The sequence below is a fragment of the Tauraco erythrolophus genome, chromosome 24 (genome assembly GCF_009769465.1).
Source record: "Tauraco erythrolophus isolate bTauEry1 chromosome 24, bTauEry1.pri, whole genome shotgun sequence".
Taxonomy (NCBI): Eukaryota; Metazoa; Chordata; class Aves; order Musophagiformes; family Musophagidae; genus Tauraco; species Tauraco erythrolophus.
Window position 1 is genome coordinate 3,692,982 of NC_141488.1, and position 19,657 is coordinate 3,712,638.

Here is a 19,657-nt window from a genome sequence, read left to right on the forward strand (position 1 = left end):
TTTAGCGTAGCAGCAGCACGTGAAAAGAAAAGAACTGTAGACACCACCAGGGTTTGTAAGTGACATCCACTTTGTGCCGCTGCGTTTCACTTGCTTCATTTCCAAAATAAAGTTACAGCTCTGCTCGGGGCTCCCCCAGGGGAGCAGCAGGACAAGCCTCGCGCGGATTTGCTTTCCTGCATCGCTCGTCACAGCGCAGAACAAGCCAAACTGTTTATCCAGAAGCAAAACTTTTTGCAGCAGAAAAGCTGGGGGTTAAAACTAAGAACAGCTCTTGATAAAGCTTCTCGACACAACCTCAGGCAGCTTCGACCAGCTAAAACCCAACCAGGGGCTTGCACGGTATCACCGAGCGGAAAGGTGGTGGTTAATGAGGAACGTGGCTGCTGCGCTTACAGAAGTAGAAAAGAGCATTTTTGTCCTCAAACGAACACAACGTGCCGGGAGAGGCTCTCACACTCGCGCACCGTTCCCGAGACGCTTCTGCTCTCGGGAACAACTTTTCTGCAAACGATTTTTTCCTCCCGTTCCCTTTCAGAAGCAAAGAGAGAGAACGTGTTAGTGTTACGTGAAGTGTCTGGTACAGAGCTGAACCTTGTGACCCCTCTGCAAACAAAGCCCTTCTTAAACCGACCCGGATTTAATCCTCAGTCAAATTTTTCCGGCCAGTTTGAGAGTGTGTGTTGCTCGCAGACGCAGCCTTGGGTGTCCTCTCTCCCCAGGAGCACGAAACCCACACCAGAGCGTGTCCAGCAGAACCAGCACCCCAAACACAACCAGTAATGACCTGGGGTCTGATGGGTCCTGGTTTGGGAAAGCAATACTGAGGGTTAGTCCGAGGAAGTCGTTAACAAAAGTTGTATATAGCTTTTTTTTGTTAATAAGCAGTGGAAAGAAGAATTGGATTTGCAATAACATTTATTAATGATAAATGTACATATTTACACAGAAAAATCTGAGAAAAAATACAAAACCAAAAAAGTGTTCCAAAAGAGAGCATTTTAGGTAAAAAAGAAAGTGTTTTTAGTCCCCACAAACTGACCCAACCCGACCATGTACCACTGCCAGAAGATCCCAGAGTGGCACAGACCAGGGCTGGTCCTTCCCTCCAGCTCCACAAACCCACCGGACACAAACAGGGACACAAGAGAGACCACCACTGCTGGATTCTCCCACGTCACCCACTGCTGAGTACAGACCAAAGAGTTTCTAAATGAATCTCTAACCCTTCTTTAGGCTAAATTTTTCTAGAAAGCATCCTACCTCAGCCTGTAGGTCAGAACAGGCACCGTCAACTCATGACCAGGAAAAGAGAAAACCCGATAAACCAGTGGAAAAATTCTGCGAGTGACAAATTACTGACCCTTACATGAAGTGAAAGACACTTTGCCCAGAACCTTCTCGAGGAGCCCCACGATACGGACACAGTGAGACCAGCCCAACCTTGTTCCTGCAAACGCAAACTCCTCCTTTCGTGCCACGCCAGGGAAATCCACATCTCCTCGTTACTTCAGGATAGTACACAAATACTGAATATCTACTTTTCAGGGTCACCACTAGTTACTGCACAAACTGTGATGGAGGAGGATGAGTCTCAGCTCAAGTTGGTACCTTGATCTACCTGCCCATAGAGTCCTTCAGTTCATCTCCCATTGACCCGTAGTGCAAAGCAGCACACGATGGGAGATGCAGACAATACACTCATTTATCTGTCCACTTTTTGTAACGGAAAAGAAAACAGGGATGCTGTCTTACAGTAACGCAGACGTCGAGTATCACCGGAGAACATCACAGCCTGAGCCCGACACCCGCCGCAGCCTCAGAGCTGAAACCCAGTTTCAAGCGATGGGCTCTGGCGCAGCAGCTGCTCCAAAATACCAACGCCCACCTCTCCTGAAAGCATGAAAGCACAAGGCTTGGCATTTCATCTGAAGTTCAGAAGAGCTGCTCTCAGGATAAGAAGATTCAGAAAGTGAGTTTCAGGATTTCTCACGCCAACCTGGATGAAGTTACGTGCTACGGACACTTCCAGCTTCCCTTCGGAAGGGATAATTCAGTTCTCCATCACTCACAGACTGGCATTGCGCTGGCCACGTACGAACAGGGTGCGCAAATCCCACCACCCCTTGGGGTCAGGGACGGCGTTGGGGCAGGCTGTCGGGGGGGCTGCCAGTGCTTTGAGCAATTTTATTCCTGAGGGAAAAGGGGAGCAAAGTACACGCATTGGTTCCTTTACAAAAACCCTGAGACCTCTGCCCTTAAACGAAGCCGGAGCGAATCAACGCTCCCTGTGCACGGGTACGACAGCAGGCATCCCAAAATCCCTTCTTCCAGCACCACATCCTGCACGGACATCAAGGGGAAAAGGGTGAAACCAGGAATCAACCAGCACAGCACTGATACGTACGAGATACATCATGTGCAGGAAAGAGAGATACATGATGTGCAGGAACGAGACCTTACGCGGTTTGCCACGGGGCATGTCTGTAACTCCCGTTGTCTTGCAAGCAAATGGAAAAAAAGCGGAGGAGCGCTCGGCAAAGGGGCCGGAGCACAGCGGGCACATCACTGCGGCGTCGAACGGATGAGGTTTCTGTTCCTGATATGCTACGAGCTTTCTCTGTCAAGAGAGATCATATCCACCCGAACGGCTATGGATAACCGGCCTCTAAACTGCCACAGAAATATAAAGTATTTGTTCAGTTTCTTTATACTCTGCAGTGATAATTGTTATATAAATCCCAGAAAAGTTCCTGAGCATTCTCAGAATGTAAAGCTTAAAAGCTTTTTTTGCTGAGGATAACCAGCCTTATCTCAAGATTTAAAAAAAGAAAAAGCGAGAGAGACTGTTTTAACTAAGAAGTTTAAGAATTGAGTTGAAGTGACCAACAGAGTGCACCTCTCATCACCCTGGGGTGAGACACCCTGAGCGCTACGTTCAAGCATTGCTCTGGGCAAAGATTCTTGGATTTCAGGTCCTTTGGAAATGGTAGACAGAGCTGCAGAAACCATGGCTTTGCAAAAGCCACCGGTATGGCTTCAAAGGACTCGTCACCAGTTCAGGAACCGCAACAGTGCCCAACGCCGCGTCGCGGCAGCTGAGCCGAGCAATGGCTTTGGAAAGGAAGCAGGCGTGTGTTTAAGCTGCCCTTCTCCAGGAAATACAGACAGAAAACGGACAGAGAGACCTGAGCGACTCCTGTCCCTTCCCTCTCCATGCCAGATCGTGGAGAATGAACGGTCCTCGTTTTTTATCACATCTCTTCCAATTCTGGGCAGGAGCTTCAGATGCATCCTCCCAGCTTCTTCCATCCTGCATCTTCTGCACAGCACGTGGCGCCTCAGCATCCTTCCCCACCTCTCCCACCTCTCCTCTCCAGGGCCCACCTTCTCGAGATAGTCTTCCTAAACTTCACGCCGAGCTCGACGCAGTTCAGGTGCATCCTAAAGCGTGTTCCTAGGCTGGGGGCACGGAGCCCACCCAGCTGCCCGTGCCGAGCCCGCGGGCAGTGGGCAGGTGCGCTGCCGACAGCAACCCTTCGCACCACGGTACGTCTGTACCACCGCCCAGTGACTCCTACACTTGCAACCGCTGAAAGAGGAAGACTGTGTGTTAAAGGCAGTGTGTTACAAAGGGGGAGGGTATTTCCAGTGGAAAATCAGTATCCTCACAAAACAAAGTCCTAAAGGCACAAACCGGTGAACTAATCGGAGCAGGTTACGAGAGTAATCGGAAAGATTCCTGGGAGATCAAAAGGAAGGGTTTCACTAGCAACCTAAGTTTCCAGGACAGCGTTTAGAGAGCCTCGACCTGTACGCTGAGAGCGAGAGAGGCGGCTGGAATGGTCCGTGACACACCACGGTCCTTCAGCTCACACAGCACATGCCACTTTTGCCTTATGTCTTTTTCCTGCAAGCTTATCTGCTAGCTTCCTAAATAACACTGGTCACACAGATACAGATCTATAAAGGGTGATAAATACATGTATTTATATATATTCACACATTTTAGTCCCTGTAATAAAGGTCTACTCCTTTCTCTTCTGGGCTGCTCAAGCAGCTGCCAACACTGATGGCACTGGTGGCTGTTCTCAGAAGTAGTTGTGTCTACACCTACACCAATCCCCCAGAGAAAGCAGCAGAAAGCACGTTACTACCGAAAGGAGAAGCGCTTGGCTCAGCTCAGTCCCATAATTGCTATATACAGAAAAGAAACCCCTTAGACACAAAGTCCCATCTTCCCTCCGGCTCGCAAACCAGTTCTGCTCAGCCCAGCTGGGCAACTCCTCTTGGAGCCTACGCCCCAAAACCAGGGTGACTCGCAATAAGCATTGAGCATCATCCAGACATTTACATTGGTAGGCAATAAACACCGAGCGGCATGCAACGGTTTTGTCAGAGAAGTCAAAACAATCGATGGCTTTAACATTGGAAGCGTGTCCCGATGCGGTAAAGTCAACATGCTGACAGAGGAGACGGACCTAACAGCAGGTTACTCCATTCCTGTGACCTAAGCAAACATGCGTCAATTAGTTCGACACAAATTAAAAAAAAAAAAAAACACGTCTGAAGTGCACCAAGACCACCAGGTTGAGAAAAATGATTAATCTACTTTACAATAAATATTTCCTTGTAATGGGTTTTCTCCTATAACACAATGTATTTTCTTGGAAACGAAGAAAGGGGGGTGAGAGGGAAGCTGTGATGCTTTGCAAAAGGCTTCCCCCGCCGGGAAAACGAAAAGTCGCCTGTCCCTGTCTCTAAGTTAACACTAACAGCAGCATTGATAATCAACACTTTTTATTTCAGTGCCAATCTTAGTTTCCTAGAAAAGGAGTGGTTATGGATTAGATGGAGCAGATTGCTGTAAAGCCTCTTTTGGATCTGTATCAGACGTTCTTCAGCTTGTGAACATCTTACATTTAAAACAAGCAGCTTACAAGAAAGTCTTCAGCGATCCCTACGTGAAGGCTACAGGGGCTGGAGAAGCAAACATCTCCTCCCACGTATTTACGCTCCCTGTCTGCCCTCTTACAGCAATCGGGAACACGGTTCAGAGAATTTGCTTTTGCACGTTAGGAAACTTCCAAACGGACCTGGCAATAATCCATGACCACTCCTGCCAGGTCCCGGATCGCAGCTACACAACGACACACAGCGGGATTAACACGATGGTCACGGGGCGTCCCTCCTCGGGACAGCGAGCTACGGAGATCAAAGATCAGGACAAGGAAGATGCAGCAGAGGCTACGGCCAAGAAATTCAGGAGCTTTGGTCTTGAGGTTTCAACATGACCCTGTTGCCACTCAGAGAAAGAGCAGCCACCAAACAGTCAGTGCTACGACCAGGAGAAAGGACATCATAAAGGGAATACGTGGAGAAGGAAAAATGCTAGAGTACAGCTGACACTTTTTGAGTGATTTCTGCTCTTCAGGAATTGGAATAGAAACCTTTGGAAGAGTTTCTTCACTTGCTTGCTGGGGAAAGGCTGTCTCAGTAGGTATCTCCTGCTTTTTTAGTTTGTCTTCATCCTGTACTAACAGAGGACGTTCCTGTGTCTGCTTTCGTGGTAGAAGATCAAGAAAGACAGAGAGAGATGAACAAAAATGACAGATGGAAAGTGCCCAAAACGATACTTGGAGGTGTGCAAAGCGTTAGGACAGCCTTCTTCTCAACGTAAAAATAAAGTGCCCTGGAGAGCGGAGCCGCTGGTGGCTTGGGTCACACCAGCCTGAGAGCTACAAAATCTAGTCCTCTCTGCAGAGCCCATGAACATCTGGATCAGGATCACGCGTGTTTTGTCACAAACCCCTGGATCACGATCACGCGTGTTCTGCGCCTGCCCTCCCAGAAAAGCGTTCTGCTCGAAACCCACTGGAGCGTTTTGGAGTTGGAACGGTTGAGCAAAGAGCTGGAGGCATTAGAAATAGAAACGGGTCAGTACAAAAGGTGGTCTGTGACAGCTCCCTGTTCTACAGCGCCCGAAAAAACCAGCGGTTGTTAAAGATCATCCAACATCCAGACTGCAGTGCAGATACAAAATGCTTTTTCAAAGTTCTGACGAGAGTATCAAAATTTCGATCGTTTTGAAAATTCTACCGGAACAAGTGAAAAAAAGTGTTAAATCTTAGAAATCCCGAGCGTGGAACAGACAGGATGGCAGTAGGAGCGTTGCAAACTCCTTAAATTTTGCTCCGTGTTTTAGCACTTTTGTTTCTGGAGTCTAAACAACGTTAAAAAAAACCCACCAGAATGAGTAAATCATGCGAGGGCTCTAGCACTTCAGTTGAAGAAAGAAAAAATTGGGGGAAACGTTGCTGTTCAGAAACTCTCCAACCCTTTAGTGTACCAGAGCTGGTCAAACCCAAGTGCACTTAGGAGAGGAAAAACTTGGCTCTGAGCTCTCTCAGCTGATTTAGCCTCCTCTGATCGCTGCGGTATTTTGGGACCGGTTCTTTGCACACCCCTAAGTGATGAGTATCGGGGAGGAAGTAGCTGGGAGACTGGGCAGCAAAAGAAAATATAAAATGCAAGAGTAACATGATCATTAAAACAAACAAACAAAAAGAAAAACGGAAAGAAAGACAACATAAAAAGAACAGGGTACAGTTAAACTTTCGTAATTGTTTTTCTCTCCGAATACACGGTTATATCTTTCATGCAGCTTTTTCCAACCAGCCATGCACCAAAATAAGCAAAACCAGAAGCTGCAAAAGCTGCAGCAGTGCAAAAGTCCTCTCGGTGTGAGTTAGGAAACTACTCCGTGTAGCCAAAAGAAAAAAAAAACCAAAACATTATCCAGCAGCTGCTGTTGAGTTTTTTGCTTGGTGCCATGGCAATAGCAAAAGTCTGGTTCAGAAGCACATATCAGAGCAGCAGCTTTACCTCAAGCCCACCAACCTGTCTCTCAGAAGATAGGACAGTGACTTTCTTGACCTGGACACACAAAGCGTGTTAAGGTTCAGTTGGTTGGAAATAAAACATACAGGAAGAGCAGAAAAGCAGCCCCTGGCAGAACACCCTGCGGCCACTACGGCGGGGTGAAGGGACCACCACGAGCTGGAGGAACAGGACTGCTCTGCATCGGCGTTTGCCATCCTTAAACACGTGCAGGTGAAGGGAAACACCCTCCCCCGTGGGCGCCTCTCGAAGATGCATTTCTGGAAGTTCACAGCGGAACGCGTCCACCTTCACTTCAGAGCAAGCCCAGTTCTGAGACGATCAGAGACAAGAGGGAATTTCCAGAAATGCAAACCCAGGGCTGACACCAACCCCCACGTCGCTGTGGACCACCGCAGCCTTAGATGGGGAAAGCCCACAGCACCCAGTTACTGCGAAGGGCAGCCCCCCGAGACCTTCGTGTGCAGTCACCATGCAAAAAATTCTTCCTAATAACCACGAACATCATTCCTGAACCGCAGTTGTGGAGCTGGAGAGTCCCTGCTCTATCCCACCCACACACCCATGATCGCGTGGCACTGCGGGCAGAGCTCTGCATCGCCCCGCTGCCCAAATTCCTGCAGATTCTACACTGAGACTCAGCAACCAAAGACTCAAGTGGATCCATGAGTACTTCCAAGGATAATGATCAACCCTAATAAGCTGATTTTGGGTGGTTTGGGGTTTTTTTTTCCCTAATGGGGGGAAAAAAGCCCATTAATTTTCATGGCCTTTCTCTATGCTTCGAGGAGCCTGTAGTAAACTTGGCCATTAAAACCACTTGTACATGTTATGATAAGATGATTTCTGTTCAAAAAGTATCTCCCTTGCAATGGTTTGAAGATTAAACACAAGCTTCTCAGCAGTGCTGTGGGTAGGAAGGGTTGCGGCTAGGCTTAAACCAGGAGAGACTCCACAACTGCTGCCACTGCAGCCAGGATGCAATTTTTCAGTTTTAATGAAAAATCACATTTATTATTTAAAAGCCTGGTTACCATGGGCTCTACCTACAGTTTTACTCACAAGCTTCAAATCTGAGCAAGGTAACACCAATATTAAACAGAGCAGCTGTCTGTTATCCAAGAAGAAACCAGCTGGCAGACAGATTGCTGCTGCTCCAACTCAGTTTCTTCAAAAAATTACCTTTTTAAGGACATTAGCAGGGAGACTGTGAATGTGTATGGCTACTAACACACAGACAGTGTTCCCTGTAAGGAGAAAGATTTCCATCACGTAAGAACAGCCCTGTTGTAGCCACCTGAGGAGTCTTCTCGAAGCCTCCAGGGCAGATCAGCACCTGCAGATCCTAATGCAAAACTAAACCCAATGATATACTGGATTAACTGGAGAATAAAGGGATTTTTAAAAATTGATACCATCCTAGTGCTTCTCCACTGGGTTACCTGCAGTAATTCCCTTCAATTTAAGTGTTTGGGGTTTTGATCCTACGTTTTGGGGAGACCTATTCCCTGGCACTAGGAATAAGCCGGTCCCCAAAACTGCCATGTGAAGTATACTCTAGCACTGTGGATGAAAGCAATGCTAGGAAAAGCAGCATCAAAACCAGGTGAAGAATTGCTACATTCTTTTCTACCAAAAAAAAAAAAAAGAAAAATCACATTTTTATGACACTACGACTAAAGCATCAGTTCTCCCAGAGACCATTTACATGTTAAAAGTCAATGTTAACTATTAAAACTCAATATAACCAAAAACTAAGGGGAGCTGAGGCTCAATCCTAGGTTGAGAAACTGCCTCTTGGAAGTTGCACACTACTGTGCAGTGCACTAACGCCCACGTGCCGCCGCGGTACTCACTCCATCCGCTCCCGTGGGAATCTGCCCGTTGACGTTGAGGGTTCGGAATGGGGAGTGAGTGGACAAACGTTTGTCCCATTCACTCGGCCGAGGCTCCGGGACGGATTCCATAAAGTTCTTCTTCAACTCACTGATGTTGGCGTGATGCTTCTTGATCTCTTCTTGGGTCTTATCTAGATCCTATTAGTAAAAGGACAGGATAAATGAAGAGACACGGAGACGACCCCGGCCGCTGCCTACGCTGCTGCATAGCAAAGCTGCGCTCAGCAGAGTTGTTGCCGACTTCCATCGCTTGTGCTCACACTGCAAACACACAAAGGGAACGTCCTCTCTCCTCTTTCCTCTTGTATTAATTGGGATAAACTGCAATCGGCACGGAGCGGGGTCTCCTCCAGGAGCGGGCCGTGCCATCGGTTCATCTCAAGCTACACCAAAAAGAGATGACAGCTGAGGTGGAATCTCGTGAGTTTTCCCCGTATGGGATTTTTTTTTAAGTTGCAAGACTGTGTTTGTTTGGGTTGTTTAATTTAATGCCTTTAAATTGGGTGGGTTTGCTTTCTTTTCCCTCTGCTAGCCTGAATATTCATGGATATAAATGCAGCTAATGTTTTAAGAAAATATTTTCCCAATTTCATTTATTCTCTTCATACCTATTTCTCTTGCATCCTACCAGGAATTATCTTTGGTCCCAGAATACCTCCTATTACTTCCCCCTCCCCACCCCCTCATCTCATCCCTCCAGGAGATACCACAGGAGGTTTTAGACTTCTGAAATGAAGATGAGATGACAGCCCTCTAAAATCAAATGGAGAATTTGCTTTATGCTGGATCAATCGAGAAATTCCTGCTAAAACTCTTCATCTGGAAAAAGCCGGATTTCTACTCTGTGATGCCAGTTTACAGCAGAAATGCACAGACTTCAAGGCAAGTCAGCTCTCTTCAACTTGTGTAAAAATAGCTTTTCCTTGCAAGCAAACCAGAGTTTGTTGAAAACAAAGCTTTTGCATAAAATAGGCATAAGCCAAACAACGACTTTTCGGGATAGTGCCAAAAAGCAGCAAGCCTCACCCGTTAGAGAGGGGGAAGTTAAGGTCAGTAAAAGCATCACTGGGAAATTTCACTATTTTTCTGCTTTTAGTTGGTATTCAGCCTACTGATTTTAGAAGATGGGAGAGCAAATGCATCCCTAAAGGATGTCTCCCAATATCTGCATCCCAGCAGCTTACCCAGGACACACCGCCCCTCCCTAGGACTACAGCCCCAAAAGCCTCATTAACAACATTTGCTCTTTTTGGCATGGTTCTGGGGGAAAAAAATACCAGTTTTGGCATCCATCCTGGATGAAAGCACAAGGCACGTGCCTGCTAGGTAGTAAAAAAAAAAAATTAAAGCACAAGTAAGTCTGCTGAGGACTCCAGAGTAAATCCCTGCCTGGGTGTAGGAGTCCTACAGCTGCTCCTGGTTTAGAGAAGAGAGAAAGACCACCTTGGCTATCCACCACTGCGCAAGAGCTGGTCCTGGGAGGGTTCACAGAGCAGCTAAAGCCACGAGGAGCTACATGGAGCCACAACGGGTCTTGAAAGCATCTCGAGGCACAAGCTCGCTAAGCGTTAACGCTTTTCCTCCTGGTTTCACCCTTTTTGGAAGAACGCGGAGCGTGGGGTCATCGAGCACGGAGCGTTAAACAGCTTTCAATAAAATCGAGCGGCAGCTTCGGGAGCGTTGGAAAAATTGCTGATCTGCCAAACGTATGGATTAAAAAAAAAAAAGGAATAAAGGGGGTGAGCTGCTGGGTCAGCTCTTTTTTAGGGGAGGGCTGGAGCACCTGCAACAGAACTGGTGGGAAGGGCAGCGGAGAGGGAACGAGCTGGGTGCCAGAGCCAGGTGTTGCAGGAATAGGAAAAAGGGGTTTGGAAGCAATGAAAAAGTTTTGTTTGGGTTTGGGGAGACGGAGCTGTTTGAGTCGGGCAAAAGAGAGCAACAGGCACAGTCTTCACAGCCGAACCCTGCCCGGTGTGCCACAGACCCGTCACTCGTGGCCGGGAGCTCGAAGTTGTAGCAGTCAAAAAAAAAAAAAATTTAAAAAAGGAAACAAACACAAAAAAACCCAACAAACCACCCAAAATCTGCAAAACTTATAAAATTCAGATTAGGAGAAGGCAGTTAGTACACTTCGCTTTCAAGAGATACCAACAGGGAAACCCTACCAGCTGCTGGTGCTGCAAGTTTAAGTAGAAACACAGAACACAGAGTATCAGAAGCCACAAAACGTCTTCCATAACACAGTGTATTTAAAAAAAAATAAAATATATGATTGGCATGGTCTGTTCGGAGACCGTGCTTGGGCGAAACCAGTGCGTGGGGCTCCCAGAGCCCAAGGGAACAGCTGTACGTGGAGGGATGAAAGGGCTTCTCGCCCACTCACGAGCCACCCATGACCATCAAGACCCCACGTCAGCTCCAAGGGGAGCAGCTTATCCTGAATTTTCCATTTTCATTCCATTTTCCCCCAGGAAAATAACTTATTTCAAGCAAGGAGAATCTTATGAAATGTTCTCCCCATGACGATTCACGCCGCCGTGAGCACCCAGCGGGTCCAAGAGCAGACCTGAGCACGCGGCTCTGCCAATCATGTATTTTGGGTAAGTATGAGAGAATGAAAGTCAGAAGAGGTAGAAGGAAGGATGCCTGTACATCGGCATGTTTACTGTCACCATGCAAAAGCATCTTTTAAAAAAAATAAAATAAGGTCTTTCATGCAACAGCATGCAAAAACAAAGGCAGCGGCAGAAAAGGAAGAAAAAAGTTCAGCGCAGATGCAGAAGGTGTAGGCAAACGCAACTGAAAAAAAGCTTCAAGTTCATACAAACCTCCAACATTAAATTGCTATGCCTGATATAAATGTTTTCACCATCTAGCCTCTTTGATCTTTTCTGTGAAAATGAAAGAAAAGGGGGGAACAAAACAAAACGAAAGGAAAAAAAAAAAAAAAAGAAAAAAAAGAAAAGCACAAAAAATTAAAACGTTGTTCTTGCGGGATTGACAAATTGGCAAATTAAAAAAGTTAACTCAAGGTCGGGAGCGCAGCGCTGTGCCAGCGTGGGGGGGGGACACCAGCCGCAGGGCCGCCGGCGTGGAGCCCCCCCGGGAAATGGGGGTTCTGCTCATGGAGAATGGGGAAATGCAATGAGTCCTTTAAAGAGACAGCTCCCAGGGGTCCCTCGGCTTCCACCCTGGCTTACAGCACTTGCCACAAAGAGACAGTTGCCCAATTTTCCGTGGAAGCCTTCCACGGAGTCACAACGTCACACTCCTCCGGCGACGCACGGGGCTGTGCCTGGTGGAACCTTTACAAGTCTCAGTGTGCACAGTAACTACGTCTTAACCACCTTCCCCATCTTGGGTATGGCCCCTATTGCTTAATCAATACCAAAAAAAAAAAAAAAAAGCATTATACTTTTTTTTTTAATTGCATTTCCTGGAATGCACACTATATAGTTTTCTTTGGTTTCTAACTAAATTTGTTACAGCGAAGATAAATTTATATAAATCAACCCAAATGTGTTTCTCTCGAGCGTTCAACATGCATAATTTTAGCAATCAGACTGTCTATGTGACACAATTAATTAATTATAATTAATTGAAAATTAATTTTAATTTTTCTTAATTTTAAAAGCAAATATTTGATAGCTGCAGCATAAAAAATAAAACAAACGCAAAAACCCAACCCAAAGTACAGGAAGAAATTGGAGCACTGTCTTTTTAAACAGGTTACAGATGCATGAATGATATGGCAAATTTGTTTGGTGGAAAGTGTAAAATGGCTAACCTTCCTCATTCTTATCAGCTCTTCCTCTTTTTCTGCAGGCTGCTGCTGTGGGGCAGTGATAAAAAAAAAAAAAAAAGTTGTTGGTTCATTTAATTATGTTGAACCTCAGTGTTTAACCTTAAAAAAAAAAAAAGTGTGAGCAACCTAACTGAATTATTAGCACAAACCTGGGGCTGGTCACCATTCGTGGTGGGTACTGTGACCTCAATGTGCGTTTTCCTCACCTACATTTAAGAAATAAATTGGTAAAAACATTTCTTGTTAGTTCAAGAGACCATTTAGTTTCAAAACACAGCTGCAGAAAGTTGGGTTTTGAAATGTTGGGTGAACATGCAAAAACCAACATGCACTTCTCCGGAAAGAGTTAATGACACCGCAGCTCTCCGACAGTCCGTTAGTTAACAGCACATTTAGGAAACCAGTGCTCTCCAGTGCTTCTGAAAACAGGTTTCCCCACTTGCATTAGCTTTGCCAGGCAAATTTTTCCAATTTCAGTTGCAGCTGGATCTCCCAGTGAAATCCTTCCCGAAAGCAACATGCTCAAATTAACACAGCCCTTCTCAAAACCAGAAAATTATTTGTTACGCGCGGGTTTTACGTCCGCAGAGTCAGTAGGAAGAGCCCTATCTACAAAATCAAGCCCAACATCACGAATTAAGTTCTTTACTGTCCCTAAGCAGAGAGCTAAGATTGTCTTGAACATTTTTAGGAAAGCATTTTAGGGAAATCGGATTGCCAAATTCTCTGAAGGCATCGGTGGGTGTTAAAAGAGGTGATGCAGCTACATTTGAGAAACGGGGTCAATTTGGCATATTCAAATCCACAATTTCTTCCCATATCTCCATTTAAAGGAAAAAAAAAATAATCCAGTGTTTAAACATTTAGGAAAAAATCCTGTAATAAGTGAGATGGGATGAATAAAATTTACTTGTTCTCAGTGTAATGCTGGCGAGGGGGAGCAGCTGTGCAGGAGCAGCGTTGCAGGATCTGTGTGCCACGATGCACTCTCCAAAGTGCCATCCTGAAGATCTCTTCAGCATTTTCATTTAAAAATTACAGGTCACACAGGCCACGAAATTTTTTTAAAGTAACTGCCCTTTCTTCACCTTCATCTCCCGACCTTAATCAACAGCGCTCTGCCCTGGAGTACGTCCTGTAAGACCCACTGCGTGCTATGTTATAGCAAAAACGGGGCTCCAGTACTGCTGAGAACAGTTAAATATTCAGTGAAAATTGTATCTCGAGGCACCTCTGCTGCAACACTGGAAGGTTTCTGTCAATAAGATTTGCAGAATATTAAGGACACTGTGATATGAACCATAATTTTTCCCATTATTTTTCACTCACGAGAACAATACACACAGATCAACATCAGCAGAGGTCTCAGACATTTGTAGAATGTTTTAAATATAATATAAAAAAAAAATAATAAAGTTTAAAAAAAAAATAATTTAAAGAGTAAACCCCCGCAGGTCTCAACAGTGCCATTAATAACAAAAGTTTTAGTCCAGTTTGCAGAAACATTAGCAGCTCTCCCAGAGAGAGCCTATCGACGTACAAAACATCTGCATCCAGATGTTGGGCTGCGGACCAGATCCGTACCACCGATTTCACTGGAATTGCTCCTGCTGTCGTACCAGGAACAGCAGAGACAGCTTGGCAATGGGTGAGCTCCGAATTCAATTACCATGAACTTCCGTGCAACCCTTGCCAGATTTTTTGAACCATTTCTCAGTAACCTGCATTTAGTTTGACTGCAACCACCAAACTCAGCTGCTCTGGACCTCCCTCCTTCCTTGCACCCCGAGGGTCAGGGCTGGGATTCCCCAGGGACCCAGACCCCCGTACCGTGCTCCCACCCCATGCCTGGATGAGGAATAAACCCCTTGCTGCTGGAGAGGGGACGGTGCACAGAGCTGCTGCTCCGGGGCGGCTTCGAGCTGATGCTCCAGCCCGGCGCAGTCGCAGCCTTCTTCCAAAGAGCCTCTGGTCTGACATACCTTTGATGCATCCACTGGCTCCGGCTTGGCCTTCTCCAGTGGGATTTCTTCACGTCTCACATCAGGTTTTTTCTGTTCCTTTTCTACTTTAGAGGGGGCGACCACGTCCTTCGCGTGGGGCTTCGCTGGGAGCGGCTCTGCAGCGTGGCTCTGCGCGATGGCCGGGGCGGAGGTGGGCCGGGGACTCCGCTCGGGGGTTATCACCGCCACGGCTGAGGATGGGGGAAGAGACAGACAGGAACAAGGGTCAGAGTGGGTAACGTTTCTAAAGCACCAGGCAAAGGCTTTCCAAATTACAGTGCTGTCGTTTGAAAAGAAAGGGAGGAGGAAGAGGAAAAAAAAAAACAGAAAAAGAAATAAAGATGTTGAGCAAAGCAGCTTGTGCACTTAGTACGGGAAAGTTGAGATTATTTTCCTTATGGTTTAAATAAAATAAAATAAAAGCCCACCACGGATGGTTTACAAAAAGCAAGCTTGCACTCTGCAGAGAAGCCACACCAGAAAGGCGAATCTATTTTTGAGACTGTGCCATCGATTTCTGGGTCCTTCGAACACAACAGACACAGAAGTCCACCCCAATGCAGCTGCTAAAATAGAAACACTTAATAGCTGTGGCGAGTTCTTGACTCATTGGCATCTCCTCAACTAGAAATGGACGGTTTCTGGAAGGGCAACTCAGGCTCTCCCCCAGCTCCCCAATCTTTTCAGCAATTAAAGCAAAAAAAAAAACAAACCAACAATCAACAAGCATTGCTCTATAAAATTTCACAGCAACTTCCAGGTGGGTTTCAAAGCAGGCTGGAGCTGTGTGTCCGAGGTGGGTATCTCCTGCTGCACCCCAAGGCACCACTGCCAGAAGATACCCAGCATCTCCGGACCGGTGACAGTGCAGAAATGAATAGCGTGCTGCCAAAAAAATCATCTTTCCAGAGGCTGACAGTCTTAAATACAACCACTAAGTACACACAAAATCAACTGCCCACTCTTTCCTTTGATTCCTGATTTCCCAGACAGTTCCTGACCCCTGAAAAGCGCTGACACCTCTGAAATAGCCAAGTCAACACCGTGTGACAAAGTGAGCCCCACTGTGCGTATCTATAGGTGGAATAAGCTCTTCAGTTCTCCTGACGTTGGTTTTTAAGGCTGTTTCACTGAAAACGCACCTAGTCACCTGAATTAATTTCTCTGACAAGGTCTCATATTCCTAAAGTCACAGTTTATGCAGCAAAGGTCACGCTGTGTGACCAGTTACCAGTGTCCATCCAGCTAGTCAAAGACACCAGGAAATTTGGCGTTAAAAAAGAAACTCCTTGGTAAGAACCCTCATTTCACTGAAAAGAGAACTCATCTGTGTGTATAAAACGTGTATAGGATAAAGTATCGTGTGGCCAAGAACATGAAGGGGCAAAATATAACCTGATTTTTCAGAGACTGAAATTACACTTTTAAGACAAACTCCTAGACACCACGTCTCCCTGAAAATCCACCCTAACATCCCAAACCACCACCACCTCCGTTATCTCGCCCCATCTCCGGCACAGCAGTTCATTCCTGTGAGCCAGACACTGCGTTATCCTTTCGGAAGGACAACCGGTGCCGTGTCCTGGTGCTATTTATGCCACGGAAGCGGTGACGGCCGCCGGGGAGGTTGTACAGAGGGATGGTGAGATGGTAGGAACAGGCGGGATGAGGAGGATGCCGGGTGTGAAAAGCCGCCGCGGTGGTACCTGGCTTCTTCGGGACTGGCTCTACTTCTCTCATCACCACCGTTTTTTCTTCCTCCTCCTCTTCTTCAATTGGGCTTATCTCAACACTGCCAAGAGCACGTTTGGCTAAAAAAGTTACGCGGGTGTTAAAATGCCACCTTGAAGATCAAGTAGCAAAGGAAGCGCTGCCATCAGTAAACCCGCAGGGCCACCTCTCTCTGGGGACTCCTGCTTCTCTCTCAGCCCTTCAGAGCATCAAGACATGGGGGAAAAACACTAACAGATACCAAGTTTTTCCTCTGATACTCAGTGATGAGTCTGTGCTGTCCAGAATTGCGTTATTTTAGTCATATTTTCTTGATTTAGCACCGTTAGCCATTTTCACACATGTTGACTTAAAGACAGTAGAAAGTGCTGCTCCAAAACAAGAGCTTTAAAATTGCCCCAGCCAAGAAAACGGTACTTACTGGGAACAAAAGTGTCAAGAGGAGGACAGAAGTGCAGGAGGTGCATGAGAAGGGGCAGCTGCAGCAGGAGAGCACTGGACGTGCTCAGGTCTGACACTGCTGCCACCCATCCCATGGAATATCCTCGAGTCTAAGTGCAGGGGTTGGTTTAGTATTTTTCGTATTATTTGAGAAAATGGGTGAAGATCCCAGTTACCTCCCTCCACAGCCCCAATCTCCTCTTCCTGCAATGACTAATCAACTCTGCTTTTAATTGTGATTAGAGTGTATCTGCCTGCAGCAGTGAAGCTGCTCTGAAAAAACCCAACTAGGGAAGAAAAAGGCTCCTTAGTGAAGAAAAAAAGCGGAGTGTAGGTGACCTCCCAGAGCACACAACCTGATTTTCAGCCACTGCACGTTCCTACAGCTCAGGGGAACGAGCCTTACAAGAAGGGACAGTAACAAAGGAGCGTTAAAAGGCTGTTGCACACTCATTTGAACACACAAGCACACACAGCCAAGCCACAGCATGGCACCTCCTCGTCTCAACCAGAGGCACATCCCGATAAAGCAGCGCTCGGGAACGACAGCACACTTGCAAAGCCGAGTGTGGTTTTAATGGCAACGGACACCACGGCAAACGATGAAACCTCTGTCCTACAGCACTGCATCACTTCAACCCAGCAGGTCACAGCACGGGCGGCCACCGGAGCCGCACCGATGGCAAATGCCGCTGCGGCTGTACCTGACCGCGGCTGCGACGGCTCCGGTAACTTTGGCTTGGCAACGGGAACCTTAACCACCTCTACCTTCTCCTCCTCATCTTCTTCCTCTGCAATGGGTTTCATTTCAAAAGTTTCAAGAGCGTGTTTGGCTAGAAAGAGGTTTGCATGTGTTAACAGAATCATAGAACGGTTTGGGTTGGAAGGGACCTCAAAGATCACCCAGTTCCAACCCCTCCACCACACACGGTCACCACAGCAGAGGAAAGAGCAAGAGGAGATCCCTCTTCCAAAGGCAGCAGCTGAGAAGAGCAAGGAGGTTTTAAATCAGGCAGCTTAGTAGTAATTTTCCACCATACAATTGCTTATCAGTCTTTCTAGTGCTGCCAGGCTCAACGGAGTATTGGACAGGAGGGAAAAAGAACACAAATTAGCTTTGCAGGCGTCTTGCCCAGGCAGGGATACGTGGGGACACGCAAACGGCCCTCGAGTGCAGTAGTAGGATGGGCTCTGCCTGCAAAGTCTGGGGAGATGCAGGTGCTGGCTGGTAAAACCCAGGAAAAACACACCCACACTCCTCTAAATAAAAACCTATATAAAAACGAGCCGCTTTAATTAAATGTACTTGAGTGATCAACTTCAAATCTAAAAAAACCTAAAGATACAGCCATTTATCCCGGTGTCTTCAATGTTAATTCTCCACCTTTGGCTTCTACAGGCGATGCTGACTGGTGAGAATTCAAGGCAAGACGGTGGTGGGGAGACAGTCTGCCACGTTACTTTATGAAAGCTTAGTCTAGATTTCATACCAGAAAAACAGTGATGTCAAAAGCACGCTGTAAAAAAAAAAATAATCAGGGTGGAAGAAGGGAAGTGGAGCAGTACACAACGTGTTTGCATACGAATTATCTCCAGCCCTAATGCACCACAGGTATTTGCTATGTAAGTGATGAAGACTGCAAATATTTGACAACAGCGCTGCTGTGATATGCTTGTTAGCATTCAAATATGCTGTTGTACCTACACACCTCTTAAAGGCATTAATAATTATTAATATTTATTAACAGGATTTATCTTAAGAGAAATATAAGCTCCATGTAGCAAAATGGGTGGCGTTTCTCAAACCACTAAAATAAACCCAGAATAGGCTTAAAAAATGGCAAGCAGGTCCCAGGATGAAGAATTTCAGAAGCTTTACAAGAAGTTTCAAGATCAAACTTTAAAGTTTTCTAATCCACATTTACAAAACCACCCAAATTTAATAAGAAGACAGTTCTCAAGTGCCGGCAGCACATCCTAAACTTTTCCCCACCTCCCTGCGAGAATTACAGGCTAACGAGGTGCAAAGCAGAAATTTAACGAGTCTCCCAGAGAGCTCTGCCAAAGCTGTCTGTCCTCTGACTGCAAAACTCTTCTTGCAAAGAAACGAAAAAAGAAAGCTGCCAGATTTGGTGAAACTTTGGGTTGTCAGGAACAAGCATGTAAAGGACAGGAAAGGCGCTGCAGAAGAGTTGTAGCCACCACCACAGCTATACCTGGCTTCTCTCGGATCTGATCCGCGGGTTTTGGTTCGGGAACCTCAACCACCACCACCTCCTCCTGCTTCTCTTCCTCTAGGGCTCTGAACCCAACTTTTTGAGTCGCACGTTTAGCTGAAGAAACGGGGCACATGTTAACGGCCGCCCACACGGCAGGTGGAAAAAGGCTGCAGACTTCAACGGGGACAGAAGCGTTACATTCACAGGCTGCTCTTTTCAAGCTCTGACACTTGGCTGCGGGATTGCAGCGGGGATTTCTCGACTCATCTGGGGTCAGAACGGTCTACAGGGCATGGCCAAGGGGCGACCAACAGTGCTGGTCCCCTCGCCTCCGTGCATCATGCCTGGGTAACCTCGCACACCCGGACTGCGGGCACGCAGTTTTTTTGCTCTGCCGTGGCACGGAGATCAAACCAAGCAGCCCAATTCCCTCCCAGCTCCAAGGCATGAAGCCCAGGCTCGGGGTGTCGCTGAGCCCTGTAAACCTGTGCCAGGAGCAGAGGCAGCCTGGCTGCTGCTGGCCACAGGGCACTGGGGCAGCCCTGCTCCCTCCTGGCTTGCAGCACGACCTCAGGGCTCAAAGCAACGCTGCTCTTGCTCCAGCAGTTGTCCCTGGTGCAAAGGGATGCTCCTCTTTGCCCTGGATCCTGATTTTACAAG

The 19,657-nt window shown here is 46.8% G+C and overlaps 1 protein-coding gene across 9 annotated transcripts in view; it reads right to left on the reverse strand.

Moving 5' to 3' along the window:
- Positions 1 to 19,657, reverse strand: part of EPB41 (erythrocyte membrane protein band 4.1) — a 96,731-nt gene that overhangs the window by 14,662 nt on the left and 62,412 nt on the right. The window contains exons 12-20 of one of the 9 annotated variants that reach the window (XM_086626193.1): positions 18,995 to 19,111; positions 17,483 to 17,611; positions 16,313 to 16,417; positions 14,586 to 14,797; positions 12,753 to 12,809; positions 12,586 to 12,627; positions 11,627 to 11,689; positions 8,757 to 8,936; positions 6,901 to 6,936 (exon numbers count right to left, since the gene is read on the reverse strand). In XM_086626193.1, coding sequence (XP_086482319.1) covers positions 6,901 to 6,936; positions 8,757 to 8,936; positions 11,627 to 11,689; positions 12,586 to 12,627; positions 12,753 to 12,809; positions 14,586 to 14,797; positions 16,313 to 16,417; positions 17,483 to 17,611; positions 18,995 to 19,111 — 941 coding nt within the window. Of the gene's footprint in view, positions 1 to 6,900; positions 6,937 to 8,756; positions 8,937 to 11,626; positions 11,690 to 12,585; positions 12,631 to 12,752; positions 12,810 to 14,585; positions 14,798 to 16,312; positions 16,418 to 17,482; positions 17,612 to 18,994; positions 19,112 to 19,657 lie in introns of all 9 variants that reach the window. The other 8 variants (XM_086626194.1, XM_086626199.1, XM_086626197.1 and 5 more) reach the window with 8 other exon arrangements.